This window comes from Setaria viridis, chromosome 1 (genome assembly GCF_005286985.2).
Source record: "Setaria viridis chromosome 1, Setaria_viridis_v4.0, whole genome shotgun sequence".
Lineage (NCBI taxonomy): Eukaryota > Viridiplantae > Streptophyta > Magnoliopsida > Poales > Poaceae > Setaria > Setaria viridis.
In genome coordinates, this window is record NC_048263.2 from 19,988,225 (window position 1) to 20,012,029 (window position 23,805).

The 23,805-nt window shown below is 42.2% G+C and overlaps 1 protein-coding gene and 1 pseudogene across 2 annotated transcripts; both read right to left on the reverse strand.

The window, feature by feature from the left end:
• Positions 1-2,102: 2,102 nt before the first annotated feature.
• LOC140221389 (uncharacterized) lies at positions 2,103-3,467 on the reverse strand (annotated as a pseudogene).
• Positions 3,468-8,638: 5,171 nt separating this feature from the next.
• LOC117857369 (uncharacterized) lies at positions 8,639-18,971 on the reverse strand. Of its 2 annotated transcripts, XM_034740016.2 has the most exons (17): positions 18,730-18,971; positions 16,788-16,838; positions 16,275-16,352; positions 15,655-15,766; positions 14,606-14,651; positions 14,422-14,493; positions 13,744-13,806; positions 13,504-13,658; positions 13,307-13,371; positions 12,562-12,712; positions 12,232-12,337; positions 11,997-12,132; positions 11,448-11,512; positions 10,340-10,525; positions 10,194-10,266; positions 9,363-9,446; positions 8,639-9,029 (listed from the first exon to the last, which is right to left on the reverse strand). In XM_034740016.2, the coding sequence occupies exons 1-16, from the start codon at positions 18,914-18,916 to the stop codon at positions 9,379-9,381; spliced, it is 1,614 nt and encodes a 537-aa protein (XP_034595907.1). In that variant the 5' UTR covers positions 18,917-18,971; the 3' UTR covers positions 8,639-9,029; positions 9,363-9,378. The 2 variants fall into 2 exon arrangements, with proteins under 2 accessions (XP_034595907.1, XP_034595899.1); XM_034740008.2 differs by lacking the exon at positions 8,639-9,029 and having other exon boundaries at positions 9,077-9,446.
• Between the last annotated feature and the right edge of the window lie 4,834 nt (positions 18,972-23,805).

Genomic DNA, 23,805 nt, shown 5'->3' on the forward strand with positions numbered 1-23,805 from the left:
GCGTCAAAGTCGGTCGAGCGTTTGCACTCATACCGCACTTGGTACTCATGGTCGGCCCTGTTTATTTCTGCTTATAAGAGCATCTTCAACAGTTTGGCAAATGCCTTCCCCATTTATAATTTTTTGGCAAATTGAGGAAAAACCCTCTCCAACAGTTTGGTATCCCAATTCCCCATCTTTTCCAAATTGGCATATCTCCCTGTCTAGCGCGCAAATATACGCGCGGGTTCCGTGCTTGGCATCAGTCTTTCTCCGCGTCGCCGCCTCCTTCCCGCGCGCGCGAAGACTTTCTTCCTGTCTCCTTCCCGCGCGAAGATATTGTTCCCATCGTCAATCTTCGTCTTTTCCTCGACGTGAAGCCCAGATCATCGATGACGGCGGCTGCGCGCTAGGGTCCAGGTACGATCTTCCCTCTATTTCCTGTCGTCCTTCATCCATGACAGCGGCTGCGCGCTAGGGTTCTCACTAGGATTGATCCACGTCGTCGGCTGCTAGGGTTCTATAGGGCCTGCTGGGCCACCTGCTGGTGCTACTGCCTGCCTCCGCTAGGATGAAAGGCTGTTGTTGCCTGCTTTCTGTCATTGCATTTATCATATATGTCGAAGTATAATTTAGTTCAGTTCCTTTATGTTCATCAGATACCCAAATGTTTCTTCGTGGCTTGAATTTTGATACAACCAGCATATATATTCTTTCAAAAAGATTGCCAACATGCATGGTACTGTTGTCATGCATGCTACTGTACTCTGCTACCTGCTGCTCGTGGCCGGCAAATGGTATTGTTGTCTGCTGAATCATCGCATTTGTCATTTTTTTAGATTCATTCAAATGGAAGGTGGTGGATTCTGGATGAACATGATCAATGGAGATGTGCTGCTATTGCTGGTTTGGATGACCTCACCTTTTCGATAACACAAGGCACTCAGGATATTCATGACTTTTCTTTTGAAGTTCAACAAGAAGATGTGGAAGTGCAGCCAACTCAAGGTACTGAACGCCCTCGCAGTACAAAGGATTTGTGTAAGAGGACAAAATATTTTGATCCGAAGGAGAATCTAGTTGTATGCTCATATTTTGATCCGAAGGAGAATCTAGTTGTATGCTCAGCTTGGTTGAACGTTAGCAAAGATCCCATTCACAAGGCCAATCAATCTCGTTCCACGTTCTGGAGTAGAGTTCATGCTTTTTTTTTGAGAAAAACAAGACAAGCTGTCAGGACATAGAGTTCCATTATGCATAGGTGGCTGACAATTCTGTTTCAAGTGAACAAGTATTGTTCATGCTACGAGGCGATTGAGCGTAGGAATCAAAGTGGATTAACTATCCAAGAAAAGGTTTGTTTTCCATGTTGGATCATTTGTTTTTTTTTTTTTGTATTTGGTTCATTTGAAAAGATATATACATTGACAATTAACATGTACAGATTTCAGACACATGCGAGATGTACAAGGAATTAGAGACAAGAAGACATTTACTCTTATACATTGTTGGAACAAATTGAAGGAACAAGACAAGTGGAAAGCCAAGAGGGTGGAACTGGCCGAGCAGGAGAAGCGAGCAGGCAAGAAAAAATAAAGGTTAACATGGACTCGACGCCAAGGAATGTAGAAGCCACATACACTGAAGATGTCACCGAGATTGCAGCTCCAGAATCCGAAGCAAGAAAAAGGCCACAGGGTGTGAAGAAGGCAAAAGAAGCTCTTAGATGAGGAGGTGGCGAAGCTTGCATGGAGGCTTTGAACAAAATGTGGGCGAAGAGAGGCTTTTGACATGAAGAGAGAGAAGAAGAAAGGGGAGAGGTTCCTGGCTTCACTTGAGGTAGAGAAGAAGCGACTCACATTAGAAGAAAAAAAAAGTTGAAGCGGACTTGATCAAAGAGGAAAAAGAAATAATGCCAATGGACATGAGCTCCCTCGCCCTGCTGCAGAAGCAGTACTACGAGACGATGCAGCAGAAGATCATCGCTCGGCGTTTGACAAATTAAATTTAGTTCATGTTATTTAATAATTTGAGGAATCAGTAAACATTTGTTTTTTTTGTGTTTCAGAGAACCTTTTATTTACATGTGATTGAGACAACCTTTTATTGAAATTACTATGTAGCTAATATAAATTTGGATGATGGTTCCATAGGTGCTCGATGAGGTCTTCTTTCAACTGGAAATGTGTTTCCTGGTCTCTGATTCTTTTATGAGCATCAATAAATTCAGCAAGTGTTCGAGTAGCCTGGCCACGAGAAGGTTCCACATTTTGACTACCATAATCGAACCGCTCAATAGGGTCGACGAATCCTTCATCTTCAACAATCATATTGTGCATGACCACACGATCCCTCATGATCAATCCAAGTGTCTCTGTCCCACAAGCGAGCTGGTCCTCGAACAATGGCGAATCTAGATTGCAAAACCCCAAAAGCTCTTTCGACATGCTTTCTCGCTGCTTCTTATGCTTTGGCAAAATATTTCTTCTTGTTCCCCATAGGTAGAGAGATGGACTTGACTAAAGTAGCCCATGAGGGGTATATACCATCTGCTAGATAATAACCAATAGTGTAATCACGACCATTAATGGTGTAGTTCACATCTGGAGCTCTACCCTCCGCTAGGTTCGTAAATAAAGGAGACCGGTGAAGGACATTGATGTCATTATGAGACCCAGGCATTCCAAAAAAGCATGCCATATCCAAAGGTCCTTCGAAGCAACAGCTTCTAAAATGATAGTGGACTTCTCGACGTGCCCCTTGTACTGACCCTGAGATTCTACTGGACAATTCTTCCACGCCTAATGCATACAGTCGATGGACCCTAACATTCCAGGAAAACCATTTTTCTCACCGAGTGCCATTAAGCGTGCTGTGTCGGCCTCATTGGGATGTCTCAAGTACTCATCTTCAAATAAATCAACAACTGCAGCAACGAACCTACATAGGCTCTCAAGTGCAGTACTTTTGCCAATACGAACATACGCATCTGTAGCATCAGCAGGAACCCATATGTGAGCATACGAAATGCAGCAATGACTTTTTGGAAGCAACTTAATCCAAGTACATTGGCCGCATTTCTTTTTTGCACAAAGTAATCATCATATGACTCAACAATATTCATTATGCGTACGAAAAACTCCCTACTCATCCTGTACCTGAAGAAAATAAACAAAATTTCAACAAGACATATAATAGTTAAGTGCATAGTACGGGGCTAATGAAAGGTGAATGAACACCAACCTCCGACGGAATAAATGTGGTTCGTACGTCGGATTATCCGCCAAATAATCTTGAAACATCCTTTGATGGCTGCCTTCTCTATCTCGATAAATAACAACATGGCTAGGGACAGAACCACCATGTCTTCGTTTATGACCCGAAAACATTTGCACAATTCAAGCAGCTGTGATGATGAAATAATCATCGTCATCTGAAGATGAATCGTCATCCAATTCTCTTTGGAGAAGTGATTTGTAAGCACTCATGACGTCGACTAACCCGCCTGCAAATGACAATTGTGCAGCTGAGAAGATCAAACAATCTGTACAGGATCCCGGCCGCAAGTTATTGATCTAGGAAACAAGAACCTTGGATACCTGCAGTACCTGACTGGGAGGACGGCGGCCGGTTGCAAGGAAGATCCGGCGTCCTGGCGACCTCTCATGGACTAGCAGGCTGGAAGGAAGATCCTGTCCGTGGCTTCCATGGCTTCTTAGAGACCAGCACCGGTGGCGACCTCGGGGAACCCATGTCCGCGACCTAGCGACGCCGCGACCAAGAAACCACGCAACACCTCCTGCGTGACCAGGCAACGCCACCAAGAGAAAAAGCGCGAGCAAAAAAATGTGTGGGTCCACAATTTTGGGTTTTGGGAAACGAAATTTGCCAAACTGTTGGCGATGAGATCTTTTTTCCTCCCCATATTATTTTGGGAGTTGGTGAACAACAAGATTTGGGAAACAAAAATTGCCAAACTGTTGGAGATGCTCTAAGGGGCTTATCGGTGAAAATAAGCGAGGATCCCACCAAACATCTTGCTTAATTTCCCAGATTCTCACTTATATGGTAAGTCGCTTAGAGATTTGAACTGCAAGAAGCGAGAAGTGAGAAAATCTTCACTTAGATTATAATCCAAGCATGGATGAGACAAGCAGAAACAAAACAAGACCATCGTCGACGATTTCAACATTGTAGTTCTCAATGGCCGAATAGTACTCGAGATTGCTCCCTGGAGTAGATTAGAAAAAGAGTAAAGTCATTAGCGGTCCTCAAACTTGTCATGCTATATCCTTCCGGTCCCTGAACTCGTAAATTGCAAATTTAGACCCCTAAATTTAGGTTGGGGTATCATCATGATCCTTAAACTCCCAAATTGCATATTTAGCCTCTTAAACTTAACTTCGGGTATCATCTCGGTCCCAAAACTCGCAAACATGAACCACAAGCCATGGACTTAGCTTTGTCAGGCATGCATATGGAAGGATTAGGTGAAAGCATGAAGGCATGAACCGAAGGATCAATTTTGGCAACTTAGATTATTGTCACTATGCTTTTCAGATCTAAGGCACCCCCCACACCCCTAGCTACACAACGGAGCAACAGGTTAAGCTGGCAAGTGTGGAAATTTCTACATGGACAGGAGATAAGATGAGCTAAATTTGTTTGGTCATTCGTAGCAAGAACTTGTAGGTGCATATCATACGTTTGGAGTCATCATTAGTATAGACAATTACACGAGCATCTTTCACTGAACATATATACAAGTTAAATATGTATCAATATACTTTGAAAATGCATATTTGCGAGTTTTGGGACTGCGATGATACCCGAAGCTAAGTTTAGGAGGCTAGGAACCGGAATGACACCCGAAACTAAATTTAGGGACCTAAATCTGCATTTTGCGAGTTCAGGGACCGGGATGACATTGCGTGACAAGTTTGAGGACCTCTGATGGACTTTACTCTTAGAAAAATAAGTGCCAGCTCATAACTTCATATCAAGACATCATATTTTCATTCAAGCATCAAAATGGAGCACGGAATTGAAGAAAATTCAGATTTTGCGAAGCACCGCAACCAATGAGGCAGTAGAGGCGGAGGGCGTAGCGCAGCATGCACCGCAATGCATGGCGTCGGGCGTTCAATATCGTTATGAGTGTGCTTATGAGAAAATAGAAATCAATTGTGCTGATAGATTTTTTTATAATAACAGTACATTATATATTATTAAAAGAGCAGTAGTTTTACAAACAGAGCATAGGAGACAATTACAACTCAGTCCTAAGGTGGCACGCACACCAACGTGTCGTCAAACTGATGATGGAGCACGCCACGCGTCGTTGCAGGAAAACACCGTCGCCGCCACTGTCGAGGAGCTCGCCGGCGATGGCCGCGAGAGGCATTGACGTCCAACAGGACCCATAGAAGATGCTTGGTGCCGGTGCGAAAGGGCCTCATAACGGAAGCTTGAAGTGGATGCGGCCAAGGTCAATGAAGAGCATCGTCGGTGAACCAAAGATAAGGATGAATCCATCACCGACGGGAAGATGAACAATGCTCACAAAGGCGGTAGGTGTCTTGCAACAAGACGAGCAACAAGGACCTGCAAGGAGAAACAGGAAGAACGCACACACACACGGGCTACTAGTCATCCATCCTGCTCTTGGAAAAGAGGCGGCAGGGAAGGCAGTGGGGTGAGCACCAAGCGAGCTCCATCAACAAACCCCAACCTAGCAGGATCCAGATCCGTAAGGTAGGGAGATGAGGCGGACATTGGTGGAAGGGAAGAGATCCGACCAAAAGGAAGGGTAGGGAGCTTGGATGGACTCACCTCCCAGAGGGGACTACCGATGGCGAGGAGCACCACGACGGTGGCAGCAGCAACGCGATGAGGAGGCGGAGCCCGAGCTCCACAGGCTGCTAGTCATCCATCCTTGCACAAACACATGTTACAAGTAATATACAATTATATAGGGAAATGCGGGTGCGCAGCCCACCTCATTGTCGTGGATGAAGGAATGCCAGTAGGGAGAACGAGGGGCCAGAAAACGAGGGCTCAGGTGATTCCACAGTGGAGCAAGGTGGAAAGTGGTTCACTTGTGAGTCCTGCTGGTAGATTTGAAGAGGTGCAGATAGCACAAACAACGAGCCTTTAAGCGACGGAGGTGCAGATCGAGGCCACCGTCGACGAAAGCGCTAGCCAAGGCTGTCACTACGTAATAGAGAAAATTCCCGCCATTAAAACTTATACTCATCTCTTACATGTTATTGAAATTATAGCCATCCCTTCATTGCCATCGGATTTTATATTTCATCCCTTGTGTGCCATTCTATTAGATTTTATCCCTTGTATGCCATTCTATTAGATGCTACCACTACGGTGGTGAATACCAGCTATGGACCCCATGTGTCAGTGGGAGGAGAATAAAAACTTCTCATTTTCCTCTTCCCCTCCCTCGGTTGATTCTGCTCCCATCCCCATGCTTGCGATGCCGGCTCCCTAGCCATGCTCCGGGGGGCTCCCAACGGCAGGAGATAGGAGTAGGCTGCCGCCGTTCTCGTCCGCAGGAGGTTTCGAGCCGAGGCACCACCTCTCCCATCCGTGGGAGGGAGGGACTGAACTGGTATGCCGCCACCGCTTCTATTTGTGGGAGGCAATGGCCAACACAACGCTCCGTCGCTGCCCCCGTCCTTGCAAGGGAGGGCCCTACTGACCCGGGCGCCGTTGCTGCTCTTATTTGTGGGAGGGAGGGGCTCACCCAGCGCGCCGCCACTACTCCCATGTGTGAGAGGGAGGGCCCTGCCGACCTAGCCCCCCCCCCTCTGTTCGTGGGAAGGAGGGGCCGATCCAGGGCGCCGCCGCCGCTCCCGTCCGTGGGAGGGAGGGGCCGACTTAGGGCGTCGCCGCTCAGCAGTCGGCATTGGGTCTCACCGCTATAGGTGACATATCCTCCTTCAACTCTTGGACCTTATCTTCTTCAGCTGTTGCACATTGGCTAGCGCGCCATGGTGAGAGCTTATCATCTTGGACAAGAGCACGCCATAGAGGGGCGGATGACGTTGCGGAGGTGCGGACGGCACGAGCAGGGATAGCCCTGCGCGTGGAGGCATGGCGCCACTACGGCAGGAAAGTAACCACGGTGTTTGTGCTTAGGCTCAATGGATTGCTCGGTGGCGTGTGAACAGGGATGACAGAGGAAGGGAGATCGATGGCAAGAGTCATGCCGGATCTAGCAGTTTCGACCATCGTCCAAATGATAAGGGCACACACCTACACGTGTCATTGAACTGCTGACGAAGCCCAGCATGCGTCGCTTGCAGGAAAACGCCACCGCCACCGTCAAGGAGCTCCCCGACGATGGCCACTAGAGGCATCGACATCCAATAGGACCCATAGAAGATGCTTGGTGCCGGTGCGAAAGGGCCTCTTAACGGAGGCTTGAAGTGGATGCAGACGAGGTCAATGACGAGCACCGTCAGTGAACCGAAGATAAGGATGAATCCATCACCGATGGAAAGATGAACAATGCTCACAAAGGCGGTAGGTGCCTTGCAACACAAGGACCTGCGAGGAGAAACACGAAGAACGCACACACACGGGCTTCTAGTCATCCATCTTGCTCTTGGAGACGAGACCGCAGGGAAGGTAGTGGGGTGAGCACCAAGTGAGCTCCATCCGTTTGTGGGTTGACCCGGCATGCTATCGTCGCTTCGCGTGTGGAAGGGAGGGCCCTACCGACCTGGGCACCCCCACCGCTCCTGGTCCTAGGAGTGAGGGCCCGATTCGGGGCATCGCCACCGCTCCCATCCATGGCAGGGAGGGGCCGACTTAGGGCGTTGCTCTTGGCAGTCGGCATCGAGGCCTTGCCGCAGTAGGCCACATCTCCTCCTTCAACTCTTGAAACTTATGTTCTTCAGCTGCTGCACATCGACTAGTGCGTCGTGGTGAGAGCTTATCATCTTGGACAAGAGTGTGCCCTAGAGTGGTGGATGATGTCACGCAGATGGCCTGAGCACGGATAGTCCCACGCGTGGAGGCATGGCACCTCTACGACTAGAGAGTAACCACGATGTTTGTGTTTGTGCTTGGGCGTGATGGATTGCTCGGTGGCGTGTGAACAAGGATGACAGAGAGAGAAACGGAGATAGACAGTGAGTCATGCCGGATCCAGCAGTTTCGACCATCGTTCAAATGATAACGTCGCAATCTAACAAAATGGCATACAAGGAATGGAAATACAAATTCTAATAACACTGAAGGGATGGCTATTTTTTCAATGACATATAAGGGATGAGTATAATTTCCAATGGTATATAGGAAATTTTTTTCAACATAATACCGATGCGAAGAAAAAGCTAGCACTGCAACGCCGTCATCGCGAGCTGCCTCGGCCAACCGCCCAACCGACCTCCATCCGTCGAGCACTGCACGCTAGTTTCGGTTGGAATGGCCTAAACCGCGGAAAAGAATTTTGGAATAGCGTCGGAAAAATTCTAGACTCTGTATTTACAGATTACAGCAAATTCTGATCTTACAGACATTGACGAGATTCATCTTTTTTATTTATACATGTACAAACTTGAGTTTTAAATACAAATCTAAGCAGATAGAGAATACGATGCCCTATGTTAAAAAACATTTAGAATTTTTAGGGTACTTTCATAAGTTTAGGAACATTTAATACAAAATTGATTCTCGAGATACAAAACTACATGAAAATAATATTGAATTTTTCTGAGTTATTTTCTCTTAAAATAGGATATCATATTATAAGTCAACCCATAAACTGAATATAAAATTCAACTTGTACACGAAGACAAAAGTCAACTTGTACACGAAGGAATGGAAAATACGACAATCTCGTTAAAGGGCAGACTGAACCAACCAGAATAGTTTGAAGGAGTAAATCCAGCCTAATTTTGTTGAGGGGGTAAAAGGACCATATTGACTTCACCACTTAACAGTATTTTAGCCCATCGATAAAATAGACGAAACAAGCAGGAAGATACGCCCAAACATAACCACCTTGACATACAAGAACCTACAGTCTGTAATTTCAAATGTTACAAATGCTGATAATGTGAAAATTGCAATATAAATCTCCCAACAATATATAATTTTGCATATACCAACTTATACTTCCAAGGTGGCAATTTAACACTCGTAACCATCAATTCGCTGTAAAAACTATTCACATTTCAGGTGCAAAATATACCTGTCCCAAACTACGAAAGAAGGTTGTTAATAGCCAACTTCATAGATTGCCATGCACAAAAGGTGAAGGAAAATAAAAGAACAGTGAAATTTTTCCTTGAGATGAACTTGTTCTCCAGGTTACAACACCCTTAGACCATATAAGAACCAAGTTTTCTTTTACCTACCGTCGACAAAATTGGCTTAGGCTTTAAACGTTGAACTCCCACTTGGCGGAACAGCAACAACCTTTCCTACAGCTACCGTTTTACCTGTAACATTTTCGGATAAAGTAAAGGAGAAAGACAAAGTTAGAGTAAACATGGTTTAACTTGAACAGGCAGCACAGTATGAAACTCGCCGATTTGCTTAGAAGCAACTATAGAATACTCTGTAAATCACTTAACAGCAGATACTAGTGCAGAACAGTAGACACAGCTCTATTATTCCTAGTGTAAATACCTGTGCTTGCAATATGCTAACTGATAAACAATTAATATCAAATACAGGTGCACCCTAACTGCAAAATCATATGTAACTTTATATCTAAAAATAGCAATATACTTCATAGATAACTTTGCACATGCACGTTAACATGGATTGTCTAAAGAAAACTCGAATATGGACAAAATAGGAAAAACCCAACTCCTAGAAGGCAAAAATGTAGTGTACTAGTGTTGCCATATACTTTTAGTAATCTCTTCATGAAAACAAACATCCGCAATGTAGCAAAGCACTTAACCACAAGCTATCACATAGAAGCCATATCCATATACTTTATGCCCAGATTAAGAAAATTTTGTTAGTGGAAGATTCGTTTAAAAAAAATTCAAACATACCAATATTCAATCATATGATCTAAACTTTAAAGAGAACTTATCACATGGGTGGGTTTTCAGGTTTAACGTTTGAAATTGGCAAAAGGCTAACTACTCTGGTACCATTGGAATGTTGCTGCAAATATGCTATAAGATGGGACAAATGCAAGCATCATTATTTTGGAACAATTGGGCACTTGCCTTCTGTTCGGAGTGTAAATCTTCCGAGCTGAGGAAAATCAGAGAAGTTCTCGATGCATATCAAGTTATTGACCTGATGTGAAAATGAGATAATTAGTAAAACAAAAAATGGTGAGCTTATAACAGAGGCAGTATTCTGGAATAACCTGGATGCAGCAGACAACAACAGCTCCATTCTTCACAAAAAGAGGCTTCCTCTTTGGCTTTTTCTTCTTCGGGTCAGTTTCTTTCTTCCTCTTCAGATCAATTTCCTCTATAAGCTCTACAATCTCACATTCCTCAACTACTGAGTGGATATGCAACACCGCCTTGTAGCCAGCAGTGAAAATTGCCTATAATATCACAAAATCAAAGTATTGTAAACAATTTGGACCATGTCCAGAATAAATATCAATATGGTAAAATCGAAAAACTGAAGGATTGGAACTATTTCCACTGGTTCATCAGGATAGTAAATTAAAGGCCATATCACCTATAGAACCCATGCACATTTATCTAGTGACTGCAGGAGTGTTTCCTATTGCATTGCTACTAGAAAAGAGAGTTCACTGTAGTCATACATAAACTAAGATTTTTATTTGGTGTAGACCATCCGGAACAGATAAACAGGTAACAAGACCTGGATACATACACGTATAAAGGAGCTTACAGATTCTGGAGGACAATGGATACACAAATCCTTTAATTAATGAAAAGTTAACCAAATCTGAAGTCCAAGATATGATTGATATATTCCATCTTCATTTGTCTAAAACCTACATGTGCTGTTCTTAAAGGCGGTTACCTCACCACCGACTTGGAACACTAGTACACTGGCCAGCAGATTAACTTGCCTATTTTGCTCCACATATATTGAGCCAAAGTGTGATATTCCAGACAATTGCAGACTGAACCATACTTTGCCAAATTTTTTCTAGTTTTTCCTTCTTTTTTGTTTCCATATGTTCCATATATGACCTTAAATCCAAGTCCAGATCGTCGATATTTTCCTTCCCTTTCTAACAAAAGTTATCGAGAAACAAACTATACAGAACAAAATATTTTTTTTCAATATCCTATGGCAGAGGCCTGCAAACTGCTAAAGTACAGAACCAGGAAGGAACCAGAAACTTCCTGGTCCTCTGGAACTGAAAAACCTCCAGGAACCAATGTACATTTAAGATAGTTGTCTTATTTAATAATGAAAATTTTTAACTGCTTCTTATGAGGATTTGCTGCAAGTACCTTATAAATAATTTATCTTATGAGACTTACATTGTCAAGCAACTCCAGTATCTGAAGCTGAGCATTAAATTCAGATACAGCACTGACAGGATTTGCTGCAAGATAAAACAGCACCCAAAAAGGTTGCCAAGTCAATTATTTTCTTTAAGCAACTTTCTGGGAAAAAAAAGACGTCCAAGGTGCTCGTAGAACCTTGTCATGGACTAAATTATTTATAAGGTATGGGGATAATAGCAGCAAGGGGATTTTATAAGGTATGGAAATAAGTAAAAAGACGGTACAAATATACCCAGTAAAATAATGCATTTAAACTAGGAAATAACACACATAATTCTAATTGTCACCTATTAAGTTCACGCAAACAGAACTTGAATTAAAACCTTTGTTGTGTATTTTACACACACTTGTGCAATTTTACTGTACCTAGTATTATCCAAAGAGTTTAGAAAGCATAAAAATGGACAACCAGTTTGAATAACCAAAGTACAGAAATGCAGAGGACATTTTTATCTGAAGGAAAATAATCCTTCCATTTGAAGGGAGTATTAGAAAGTCACTCCATAAAAAAAATACACTTACTTATACTTGATAGCACAAAGCCAGGAGTGATGTCCTCCTCTTCAATTCCTGACAACTTGAGACGGACATTCTCACCTGGTGCAGCTTTTCTCACTTTATCCTCATCACAGTGTATGGTAAGGACTTTCACATTGACCTATTTGTAAAATAACAAGTATCCTAGGATCAGATTTCCAAAGGACATTCAAGATGCAATAGCCATTGGGACCAAATCATCAAAAAAGATATATAATACCTTGTTCGGCATCACCAACAAGTTATCGCCCTCCCTAATAGTTCCTGACTCTATTTTTCCCATCACCACAGTGCCCATTTCTTTATATTTATTAATGATGGGCACCCTGCATCATATAGGCAGCCTTGTTAGACAGCATTATTCAACCTATTCAAGCAAACAAATAAAAAATTAGCACACAAACAAAATATTTTTTATGAAAAGTTATGTCAATAGCTTACAGAAGATCTCATGCAACCAAGGTTAGGCATTACACCAGATCAGAACAAATGGTTGAATATTTTAGTCCATTTAAACCATGCTTGAAACCAAGCACATAAATCACCTAACCTTACTGGGCCTTTGGGATCCCGTAAAGGGACTTCAATGCAATCAAGAACTTCAAAAAGGCATGGACCATTCCACCAGCTACAAATGCTTTTATCCATGCGAGTCTTCATATTAGTTCCCAAAAGACCAGAAATTGGCAAGAAGTGGACATCTGAAAATAACACAAATAGGGCAGTAAGATAACAAAATACTGACTGCATGACATTTTAAATAAGGATTGCAAATTTGGTTTAGATATTTAAATAACATTGTTGGGAAAAAAACATTCAGCCATTATAGCCATGAAAGAACAATGCCTAAGTACACAATACAAAAATAAAGCTATTTACCCTTCATACGTGCTGGTTGCATAAAGCAGGAAACATCAGAAAATAAAATCATGAGCCAGATCTCATTCAAGAAAGCTCATGCATTTCTTAGTATGGACTAAGTCAAACATCTAAGTCAGAACTAAGTCAGAAGTAACCAAATAACACCACTCAGTATACTTTTGTCAACGGAATATTGCAGAAAATAGCAGACATCACATTTCAACTTTTGGTCTTAGAGGGAAGCCTCCAAAAGGGTATGTAGATATAAGGTGTCCTTACCATTTGTAGAAACAAATGGATTTTTCTATACAAGAAGAGCCCATTGAACATTACGGTTTCTAAAGATCTCAAGCAAGGTTTGGAAAAAACAACATTGTTTGTAAAAAAAAATGTCCCAAGCTCAAAGCTGTCATTGATTGATGTGGTAGCATTACCTTTCTTGACATTGTACCCTGAAGACTTAAGGAAAGGAATCATCCTGCCTTCTATTTCATCATATCTGACAAAAAGGGTAATTTGTGAATTAATACCTGATCTCTTCTATCTAAATTATAGAAATGTTACAGTTAAAAACATAATCTCTGAAAATGGTGAGAAACTGTGAAAAAGACACTTATTAAATAAATTGCACCTTTCTTTAGACCATCCAACAGTAGGATCATCCATCTTATTTATGACCACGACCAACTTAGAAACACCTAAAGTTTTTGCAAGAAGTACATGTTCACGAGTTTGGCCTCCTTTTTCATACCCAGTTTCAAATTCACCTTTCCGAGCAGATATCACCTAAGAAAAAAAAGAACATAGAGTTCACTTCACCCGGATCACAATAGCAGGTGTTATAGCGCAATAGCAGTAATGACATACTTACCAGAACACCAATGTCAGCTTGAGATGCACCACTTATCATGTTTGGAACGTAACTTTTGTGGCCCTGCCAACTCAGCAATAAATTGAATGCAACAATTATAAGAACAAAGATAAAGGAAAGCAACAGCTGCATAAACAAACCATCAGTAAGACATCAATGCATGTAAATGGAAGTACATTGTCACCACATTATAGCAGCACCTGCTGCACAGGCTAAAGAATGGCACAACTGGCTATGAAAGCAAATAGCAAGCCGACAAACAACTGTTACATAGTAATCCAAATCGAGAACACGGTGGTAATTGTGCACAGAGCTACCAACTGCAATATCCATCAAGGATTTGTCCACATGCTTCTAAATTCAGAAAGAAAATAAGAACTTCTTGCAGATCATTTTCTTGAGCCTATGCAAGATATTTAGAGCAAAAGCTCCACAATGATCATAGCCAAATATTCTTCTGTCTACATTTAAGTGTAAGCCACAACTTGGCACCATCTTATAGAAGTTAACATGAAATGTGTCTGCCCCTCCAATTAGGTTCTTTTCTTTGATGAAGCAGTACAAAGACAAGTTGTCGCAAAAGAAAAGGAAAAAATATCAAGGCGCCATGTTATCAGCTTATAGTACTGACACATATTAAGACTAATGAAGTATTTAGGATTGATGGAAGAAAATTACTGGTGCATCCAAAATTGTGAATCTTGTTGCTTCAGTCTCAAAGTAAGCTCTCCCAACTTCAACAGTCTTGCCCTGAGTAAATACAAAATAATACATAAACCTTATTAGTAAAAACCTCAAGCACCAGTATCCTTTCAAAAAGCAATATGTTTACATATATATAACATATATCAAAGAATATTACCTTTGCCCGTTCTTCCTCATTTGTGTCCATAATATATGCCATGTACCTATTATAAGAATGTCAGCATCATGCAAGAAAATATAAGCATTTGTTATACCCAAAAATGAAAATCAAGAGTGTTGTGCACGTTGTCCTCCTTCAAGCAAATAAAAGTTAAGCACATAAAAGTTACTACTCTATATTATCCAGTTAATACATCAAAAAGAGAAAAATACAACTTCAGTCCTCTGAGCAAAACATGCGCAAAATAAAGTCACACATCAACGGTGAACATTCAAACCTTCACTTAGCATTTTTCTCCAGCAAATACAATGAACATCACACAAAATTAGGTTAGAAGACAAATGGCTACGGTCAATATGAAAGTGGAGTCCTGAGCTAAGCCTTGGCTAAACCTGGGAAATCTTAATTTCATGATGCCTCTCAAATCCTCATTGCCACCATCTCACTGCAATAATTCTCACTAAGAAGAATGCCCATGTTGTGGTAATTCCACCCAGAAGGTAATGGGTTACTCCTAGTTTAATGCTCAAGATCCCCCAACTTAGCATATTGGATGTGGAACATAAGCAAGATATCTACAAGTAAAATGGCACAAAGGAAAAGGAGTGCAAGAAATAGAAAACACAAAGCTTGAGCACAACAAACATAGCCATGTTGAGAAAAAGACCACAGTGCTGAATAACAATTTCATGATAGAGAAATAATAGAATTAGTACACGTCCAAGAATTATTAAACTGACACTATGGTAACTTACAGACAATCACACACAATTATTGTGGCAACAAATTTTCTTAAAAAAAAAGAAGTCACATTCGATAAACTTAAGCTACGGAATATGGAGGACGAAGGGAGTCACATAATTACAGGTAACAATTATGAACAAAATAGAAAAATCAACGGAAGGAGAAACAAGGAAGCTCAGCACCCTTCTTGGCTTAGAAAAAAAAACAACTCAGGAAAGAATAATTATATCAAATAAGCATGGTCCTTTTCTATGGAATTTGCAAAACAAGCAACTACTAGACATCTGCAGTGAACAACTTACCAGCTCTCTCTGCTTTTGTCCTTTGCTTCCTTCTCATATTTCTGGATTGTCCGTTCATCCACTTGTCCACTTAAGAATAATATCTGACCTCCAGCTGTGGACTTGCCTGCATCTGTAACATGGAACGCAAAGACTAACTGGTTAGAACACTACTCCTTAAGTAAAACTGCATTTACAGAATGTGTTACGCCACAATAGAAGTTATGCATGTGCATGTCACAGTAATACAGACCAAATAACAGAAATATAAGCATACAATGGGACAATCTCCAGTCCTGTAGAAGAAGAAAAGAAGTGAATCTGCTGGCAATGGGATGCGTCAACTATGTATGGTACAAAAACTTTCTTGCCATGTGAAGATTTAAGAAAAATCAGCTTTCAACAGCATTATCAAACATATATCCATATGTCAACTATGTACATAAAGCATAAAAACATCATAAATCAATGTCTAGTCATGCACAATATAAATCACTATTAGTGGTCAGCATTGAAATTGCTTTGTACCGTATCATTGAAAAGAATTTTATTTGCATGCACACTGACTTGACAGCACATTAAGGCAACACTGGACTTGAGTGGTAAGTTAGATCGAAGGACGCAAGATATATCTAACTTACCAACATGGCCGATAAACACAACATTCAAATGCCGTTTTCTATTCTGTTCCTCCTCTGTTTCCATTTGAACCCCGTCATCTAAAACATCAGAATAATAACAAATACTCATTAAATGGAATCATATACTCATATACCGAACAAACGACCACCATGTTTGGATATCCTAGCAATAATGGAGAAACAAATAAGTTTGTCCAATTGAGCCAATATTTTCAAGATTCAAGAAAACAAAATGTAGATATCATTACTTTTCTCAACTTTTTGCTTTTTACTCATACGAAAAAAAATATGAAATTTAACAAGGATGCTGTCATTTGATTAACAACTGAGTCAATGAAATATAAGACTTCAAAAGAGAAAATAAAAAAAATAAATGAAAAAAACATTCTTAAGGTAACGATAGAAACAAGAAGCAAAAGCAATGAACAAACTAATTTTTTGGCCACATCTGATTCTTCTGAAAAATTATACTGTAACATGTGGCTAATGCAAAAACTTAGCATCCATACGTACCACTAGTCTGCAGCTCCAGAGACTGAAGACTTGACTGAATTCCGTTGACATCTGAGTACATTAATGCAATTACAATATTGAAGATTGTGGAGAAGAAAAAATATGCTAGTGAATACTTAGGACAACGCAATCTGTGTGTAGCATAACTGCAAACTGCTTAAGAATGAATCAGAAAAATTAATGCACCATCCCAAAGTGACAAAATGAACCACCCCAAACTAAATCTGATTGAATGATAATAGAAACACGCAATGAGAATGTAAAGCACCCTACAAGGGTAAGGTCCTGCTTTGGTTGAGGCCTTCATGTGCCAAGTGAATATTTGGCCATGCCTAGTAATTTTGGCCTCCTAGTAATGTTGGAGACCAGTTTTGATATGGCCAAATAAATAAAAATAATGGTTGTGCAGCCGAAGCTTCTTGAGGAAAGAGGATACCAGAGATAACAATGAACTTTTTTCATGCTGTGTTTCTTGCTTGAGACTCAAAGAGAAAGAAAAACTCTTTGTAAAAGGACATCCCTAGTGCTTGAGGTGATCTACTCAATGGCTAAGTAATGAAGCTAATGAGATGGTTATTCATCTAATAGCTAAACCATCCCCGAACCATGCTAACTGCACAGCTTCCAAACCTTGTGTCCTGGCTATTGCCTCTTGGAAGCTTCTAGGGTAAGAAAGGCCAGCCAAACATGCACATCACAGGAAATACGACCTCTAGCAAGTCCATCTGTAAAGAATTATAGTTTTTCTCTGAATGCAGTGGAGACGTGACACAAATTTGGTGAGAGTGCAAGATGATGAGGACTCGGCAAGTCAGTCTAACAAGTGTCAAACTGCCCCCTCGGGTTACCATAATTTTGTATCACCGAACATCTGTGCCATTTACATCAGAAGACATGCACTGATTGGCTGATTGCACATCTCCAAGAGGTGCAATTACATCCACCAAGTGCGTTTCACAAAAATAGATTAGAAATAAATCTCATATGTTGCAGGCCAGTCCTCCACAGTAATCCTTACAATTAAGCATTCAGCACATTCACCAGTTATTCAATTTTGTGAGATTTTACTTTTACTACTTTCCCCATAAAAACACTGATGATAATATGTTCCCTTCTTCCACACTTTTTATCTTGGTTTTCTACATAAGAGGTCGAATATCCAAACAATTTGTGGTTTTCAGAAGGAAAATACAATAAAAAGCGGATCGAAAGAGTTCATATAAAAATATTCTGCATAGCATTAACATCAAACACTCATACTGGTTTTTGGTTTCTTCTAAGAAAAATTATAGCTGCTGCCATTACTGACAGTCATCCACTGTGCTGCAAGGGCAGCAGCATTGGTATCTCAGTAAGCACAACCAAATGGGCACATTTGAGATTGATTTGTTCAATGACTGGTTATACTAGGAGAGTCGTTGTTTGATCAATGTGACCGAAAAGCACAACTAGTCTAGCCTCGATAGAATTCGCTGGGCAACTTTAGGTGCTAATTATAGGGAGATCTAGTGAAATTCGCTAGGCAACTTTACGTACTAACTAAAGGAAATCCACACCCATTAGCTACCACGTATTTTTAGCAGATATGCGTACGCCTTATGAGTATCAGCAAACGCAAGGACCTAACACGTACAGGCATTGAAATTTACGACATAGCTGCATTCCTTGTACTCTACAAATTATAATCACGCAAGCACAAAACATCGACTCTCAAACGACCAAGTAGTAGTAAATCATCAAAAAACCCAGCGAAACCCACACTTCCCCACCCGATTCCGATATCGGCAGCCAACCGCACGCTCGAAGAAACACATTTCAAAACCCCAAATCGTCGCATAATTAAGCACAGTAGCGCCGTGGATCCGCACTGGGCAAGCTCGGATCCAACCGGTGAGAACAGCATTCGGTCGCAAAACGAAATCGGGGTAGATAGGGGGCATACCCTGGGCCGGAGGAGCTGAGACCGCCTCTCCAGCATCGTCCTCGGCGGCCGCAGCTGCCGGAGCCGGAGAGTGGGACTCCGCTGGCTTCTCCTCGAAATCGTCGCGCGCCGCCCAGTCGTCCGCGGCAGCTTCGGCGGCGGATGCGCGGGAGGCGATCGGCGGCGCCATCTCGGCGTCGTGTTCCATCTCTCGCGGGGCGGTTGCTTTTCTTTCCCTGTTTTTACTGGATTGGTTTTGGCTGGGGCTTCTCTCTCCTTCTTTGGTACGGAGTAGGGTTTTTGCGTGGGGGATTTGGACTCAGAATTTTTTTATTATTTTTAACTTTTTTAAATTTAATTTTAAAAATAACCTAAGTGGAAGTTTATTAGCGGCGGGTGACCCTTTTGCCGCGCCAGACCGCCAGGCGCAGCAGGAAGCCTCTGCCGCGCGACGGACCCCTGCCACGCTGGCGCGGCGCGGCGTCGAGCCAGGCGGGCGCTGACGTGGGCGGGCGCTTGACACGCCAGCCCACCTGGCGCGGCAGCGCCCTACCTTGGCACGCGCGTCGGCTCCTTCCTTTCTCCCTCCCTCCTTTCTTCTTCCTCCAGAACCGCCGCGCTCGAGCCTGTTGCCGCCGCCGCCAGCCGCCCCACCCCCAAATCCACCCAAAATCCGACAATTTCGGTGGGGGAAAGTTGAGAAAAGCGATCCCTACTTCGTGTGAAAGGTATCCCCTACTTTTTCTCGTGTTTTACCATTGCATTTGGTAGATCGGAGGATGTTTAGGTGACTTAGTGTTAGGTTGATGATTTCAATTTTGAATGAAATGCAATGTTATTTTGTGTTAGGTGATGCGTAGTTCAGATGCAATAGAGTCTCTGCCCGCGATATTGACGTGTAGAACTTATTGAATGCTTCGATTTAGGTATATATTCATCCAATTGTGTAGTGTACATGACGTGTGTATTTTTTGTTTGCAATATGTCCAATATGTGGAATGTGTGCAGTTGATATGTCGAATATGTGCAATGTGTAGTGTATATGACATGGTGAAATGTTTGTATTTTGTAGATGGATCATTTAGTTCGATTTTTTTATGGTGGTATTGTGAAACAAAATGGGGAGTTAGAGAATATGAATGAGTCAGTTGAATTCTTCGAGGGTCCTCCAAGTTTTACTGATTTAGTTGACCGTGTAATAAGGAAGTATGGATGTAGAGTGGATGAGATGAGTTTGAGAGGTTGTTTTGATTGTGGGAAAGCTAGAGCTCATTATGTTCTATGAACTTGGCATCCGATTCAAATTGGAAGCACTATAAGGATGTAGTTCACGAAGCAAATGTTGCATGTTTGGAGGTTATAATTGAAATTATTCGTATGCCTGGCCCAAATATTGTCTTGAGGGAGGAAGTGATGGTAGTGAATCGTAATGGTACCCAGTAGTTAGAATTTTTGCATCACGTGTTAGGTGAAACAGAATATGCTTTTGACTTTGCTATTGCCAATGATGATTTTCCCAATAACACTTTTGAGAGGGATGAAGCAAATATAGATGATGATGATGTCTCTATGGGTTCCGAAGATAGTGAATTCGAGGAAGATGGGGTAGTAGGTGTCAAGGCAGAGGAGGAGTCACTATCTCAGAGTGGTGGGCATGAAAATAAGGACGAGGAGTTAGAATATGAAGAGGATGGACCGCAGTTCGACACCGCAACCGTGCATGATGTAGAAAGCATTGGTCGTATGGATAAATGTTTTTCTTACACCCAGAACGAGTTGCGGTTGTTGAAAGAACGTGATGTCGAACTGCCATCCGTTCCCAATGATAAGGACATCAGTATGGTCCACAAAGCCATATGTGAATCTAGTATGGTGAATTCTAAAGGGATACCATTTAGTGAGAGTCCAGTGATTAAGAAGAGAATAAAGTTCAAAAGTCTTGATGAGCTGAAATTTTTCTTGGCTGACTACGCAGTGAGGTTACATAGACCTTTAAGCGTAGTTCACTCTGACAAGAACTTAAGGTACAATGTGATGTGCAAGCAAGTATGCCATTGTCGTGTATGGTCTCAGCTAATATCAAGCACCGGATAATGGAGGATTTCAAATGTTGTGCAACCGCATACTTGTCGTTCGTCACAGCCGAAGCGAGTGCACGTTCAGTGCACAGCAAAGTACCTTGGGCGGCCGTATCCTAGGCATTATCCGTAAAGATAGCGAGATATCGGTGCCATCCTTCGTGGAGTCCATCTTCGCATTTAGTGGGTACCGTATCAAGTATTCAAAGGCTTGGCGGGCGAAGCAACACGCCGTTGCCCTGCTTTGGGGGGACTGGAAGGAGTCGTATGCTATGGTTCCTAGGGTACTCACAGCTATGGCCTACTACAATCCCGAGGTTAAATGGTTCATTGACTCATGTCGCATGATGCATCGTGACAATGGAGTTTTGAAGCATATGCTCCAAAGGGTATTTTGGTGCTTCCCTCAATGTAGTGAGGCATTTCAACATTGTCGTCCTGTGATACTTGTGGACGGTACATTCTTGACTGGAAAGTATAAGGGTACACTAATGATGGCAGTTGGTGTAGATCTAGAACAGCATCTTGTGCCTCTTGCTTTTGCCTTGGCCGAGAGTGAGAATAATGAGAGTTGGTCATGGTTTATGCAACTTGTTCGGCGACATGTACTTGGACCTTCACGGCAAGTGTGTATGATATCGGATAGGCACCATGGGCTCCTAAATTATGCGAAGGACCACATGTGTGGTTTTCCACCGCTTGTGCATAGGTGGTGCACGAGGCACTTTGCTGCTAACATGTCGCGTCGGCAGAAGACCGACCGCATGATTGGAAAATTGAAGACTTTATGCAAGGTTCATACGGAGAGAGAATTTAGTGAGAAGTTAGAAGATCTAGTGAAGGACTTGAACGATGACGCAAAAGAATGGTTGAAGGGTGAAATGGAGGATAAGGATAAATGGGCGTAGGCTTTCGATGAGGGAGGGATGCGTTGGGATATTATGACCACGAACTACTCGGAATCACTAAACGTTGTTTTCAAAGGCATTCGAAGTAGGCCCGTCTCTGGAATTATTGAATACTTATTCAAAAAATGCAATGCCTACTTTGTGGACCGATGGCAAAAAGCACGTGCAATGTTGGATGAAGGCCATAGAATTAGGAAGGTTGCAGATTAATTTTTATCACAGGCTGAGCTTATATTCGTGCACCACTTAGCAGAACCGTACGGGCCAGAAATGATGGTGTATTCTATATGAAGTTGCGGTACTACTAACGTTGGGGGTGAGAGTCATGGAGGCCGACACTACAGAGTGGATCTGAACGAAGTTTCGTGCACCTGCAACATTCCTCAATTGTTGCACCTTCCATGTTCACACTTCATTACAGCTTGCAAGGCAAAAGGTCTTAACTATGAAAGTCCCTTGTACATGTCACTGTTGTACTCTAGGGAGCACACCGTCAGAATATGGGAATCTAGCTTTCAACCTTACCTTGATCCGTCATAGTGGCCGGCATATGAAGGGGTAGGGTACGTGCCCAACCCCAATTTGATGAGAAATAAAGTAGGAAGGAGGCAGAAGAAATGTTTGACAAGCGACATGGACGTGTCGCAAGGGAGGCTTTCTGCAGATTATAGCACTGGTGATTTTGATGTGGACAGGTTGGAAAATCGTTGCTCGAAGTATCACAAGATCATTAAGAATTGCACATGCCGCAATAGAAATTCTAAGGCCACATAATCTAGGGCAAACAGTAATATGTCGTGTTCTTCCAACATGAGGGTAGGCGTGTTGCTCGTATTTTGCATGGTTATCATTATATCATTTATTGATAGTAAATTATCATTGTTACTATACTTATCATATAATGAAGCCTTTTACTAACGAATGGTGTTTGTTGTTTCTTTAGGATGGCGGCCCCAGCGTACCCGCTATTTGAGTCCACGTACGACTTGCAGCACCGCGCCTACCACCTCACCGACCTACACGAGGTACTACATCAGTTCTGCAGTTATAACAAAAGATAATAGATTCTTGTTGATTAAACAATATTTGGACGTGTTAAACAATATTTGTAAGCATGCACATTACAAGTCCGTACTATTTCAAGATGAATGTGTACCTTAGGATGAGAATTGCAAGATTTTCGTATGAACTGTTATTATCAATGCTTGCTAATTTGTTGCAATAGTGCTTAACATGCGTTTTTACTTGCATTTTGAAAATAGTTGTTACGAAATTCTTATAAATTTATGCTATGACTGTCTCTTAATATTTGCTTGTGTAATTATCAGCTGACATTAAGTTTGAACTTGAAAACGGTGATGACAAACACCATTCTAGTTTGTTGTGTACAATGTGCACAATTCCATACTGAAAGTGTCATTTATATCATATTTGTGTTACTTAGCGCTTTAGTAGCCCTTTAATTATATAGTTGATGAGCTTATGTAGTTTGGATTTTAGTTTTCATCTCAAATGCATTCACTTTTCATTTTTTTTCGAAACCGCCTTTTCCATCAATGTCTATTTGCTTGTTGGTACGTAATAATCTTAAATCCAATTATTTCATTGTTTTGCAGGATTTGAAGCCACTAAGGGCTAGAGTGCACTCACCATTTAGGTGGGATGAGCGGTACGCGCAGTACCTGCAGAGAGCAGGATTTCTGGACATTGCGGTTCAAGTTGTTGCGGGTGTCCCTCCAATGGATGGACCGTTGTTGACCGCTATGGTTGACAGGTGGCGTCCGGAGACTCACACCTTCCACCTCCCATTTGGGGAGATGACCATCACGATGCAGGATATCGCCATATACTCAGTCTTCCACTGGAGGGGCATCCAGTGATGGGAATCATACAGAACGAGAATTGGCGTGACATGGTAGCAATTCATATTGGGATTAGGCCGCCAGAGCCAAAGGACGGAGACAACTCCAAGAAGACCTCCGGTGTGAGCTCCGCATGGTTAAGGGAGCACTTCAACGTTTGCTCGCAGGGAGCAAATGACGAAATTGTGCAGAGATACGCTCGTGTTTGGCTATGGTACTTTGTGAGCACATTCCTCCTTCCTGATGCAG